Source organism: Protobothrops mucrosquamatus, unplaced genomic scaffold (genome assembly GCF_001527695.2).
Source record: "Protobothrops mucrosquamatus isolate PMUCROS unplaced genomic scaffold, P.Mucros_1.0 scaffold44388, whole genome shotgun sequence".
NCBI lineage: Eukaryota > Metazoa > Chordata > Lepidosauria > Squamata > Viperidae > Protobothrops > Protobothrops mucrosquamatus.
Genome location: NW_015430118.1, coordinates 1 through 1,166, shown reverse-complemented (window position 1 = coordinate 1,166; position 1,166 = coordinate 1). Strand labels below are relative to the sequence as shown.

The 1,166-nt window shown below is 37.9% G+C and overlaps 1 protein-coding gene across 1 annotated transcript; it reads left to right on the top strand.

Annotated features, from left to right (window-relative positions):
• Window positions 1-491: 491 nt before the first annotated feature.
• Window positions 492-1,155, top strand: LOC114923892 (the record flags this gene model as incomplete). The annotated part of the gene is made up of 1 exon (XM_029287209.1): window positions 492-1,155. A coding segment is annotated over one exon (636 nt), but the record flags the coding sequence as incomplete, so codon positions are not given.
• Between the last annotated feature and the right edge of the window lie 11 nt (window positions 1,156-1,166).

The following is a 1,166-nucleotide window of genomic DNA, read 5'->3' as shown; positions in this document are numbered from 1 at the left end:
GTCTCAAGTCACTGCCACGTCCACTATCCAGACTTTTTTGTCTTTCTTATCGATAATAGTTGTTGTTATTATTATTATTAAAACAAAAGTTCTGCCATTTAGCAGGCAAAAAAAAGAGCAAACAGAGAACTAAAGAAGGTATGAGCAAGAGAATTTTCACAGCAACAATATCCGCAGTGAGGTTTGTCAGATAACAGAGAAGTTAGCACACCGGCATAAGGGACCTGGGTATAAGCAATTAACTTTGTCACGAGATCTAGGGCATTACCTGGAAACAGAAGAAAATTTCACAAAAGCTTTTTTGAGATTGTTTCCAAATGTTGTGAACGTTATTATCAATGATATGTAGATCGATCAAACAACTTATGAAAAAAAATGGGCAAAGTGATATTACAGAACAGCTAACTTCAGAATCTACAGCTAAACTAGCTGAGCAACTGCAACTAAGACAAGAGCTTAGTTTATGTTGGTAATTCTGATAATCACAAAATAATCTTGGAGATTTTAAAGAGCAACTGCTCAGCAAGAATAAACCAGAATTTAAACAGAAAGACTTGCTAGAAAAAATAGATCAATCAACAGCAGATTATTTCAAGAGTGAAGCCCTACCTATTCAGGATTTCTTTCAAAAAAGGCTGACGACACAGACAGAAATTGGCCAAACAAAGCACCTTAAAAACATGGGAAGTTATAGGGAAGAACTGGGACACATGGAGTTAACATACCTTGGGAGCAAAACAGTCATGACTACTGCTAGAATTACAGCACTTTCATCTATCTTGCAAAAGGCAGAAGAAGTTTTAAAAGTCACTAAGGAGAACAAGGTGAAGAAAGAGAAGAGTGAGTTAAGTTTTTGTGCGACTAGATGCCAGGAACAGTTATGCATTCTCCAAAGTAGGATAAACGAAAAGACCCAATTGCCTGTGCCCTTGCTTCAAAGCATGGCCCACCTTGTTCATTTGCCTAAAATAAATGGAGAACTAGACTTGGAAAACATGAGACTTGAGTATCTTGAACATGTACAAGAGGAAGCTATTGACCAGTTATTGGGCCAGCTCAGCCACTTTGAGGTGCTGAAACTCTTGCTGATGTTGAGAAGAATCTGCAATGGACTGGAACTAAGCTAGAGGGACTGATGATTGTCCTGAAAGAATCTCAGTCTAAGT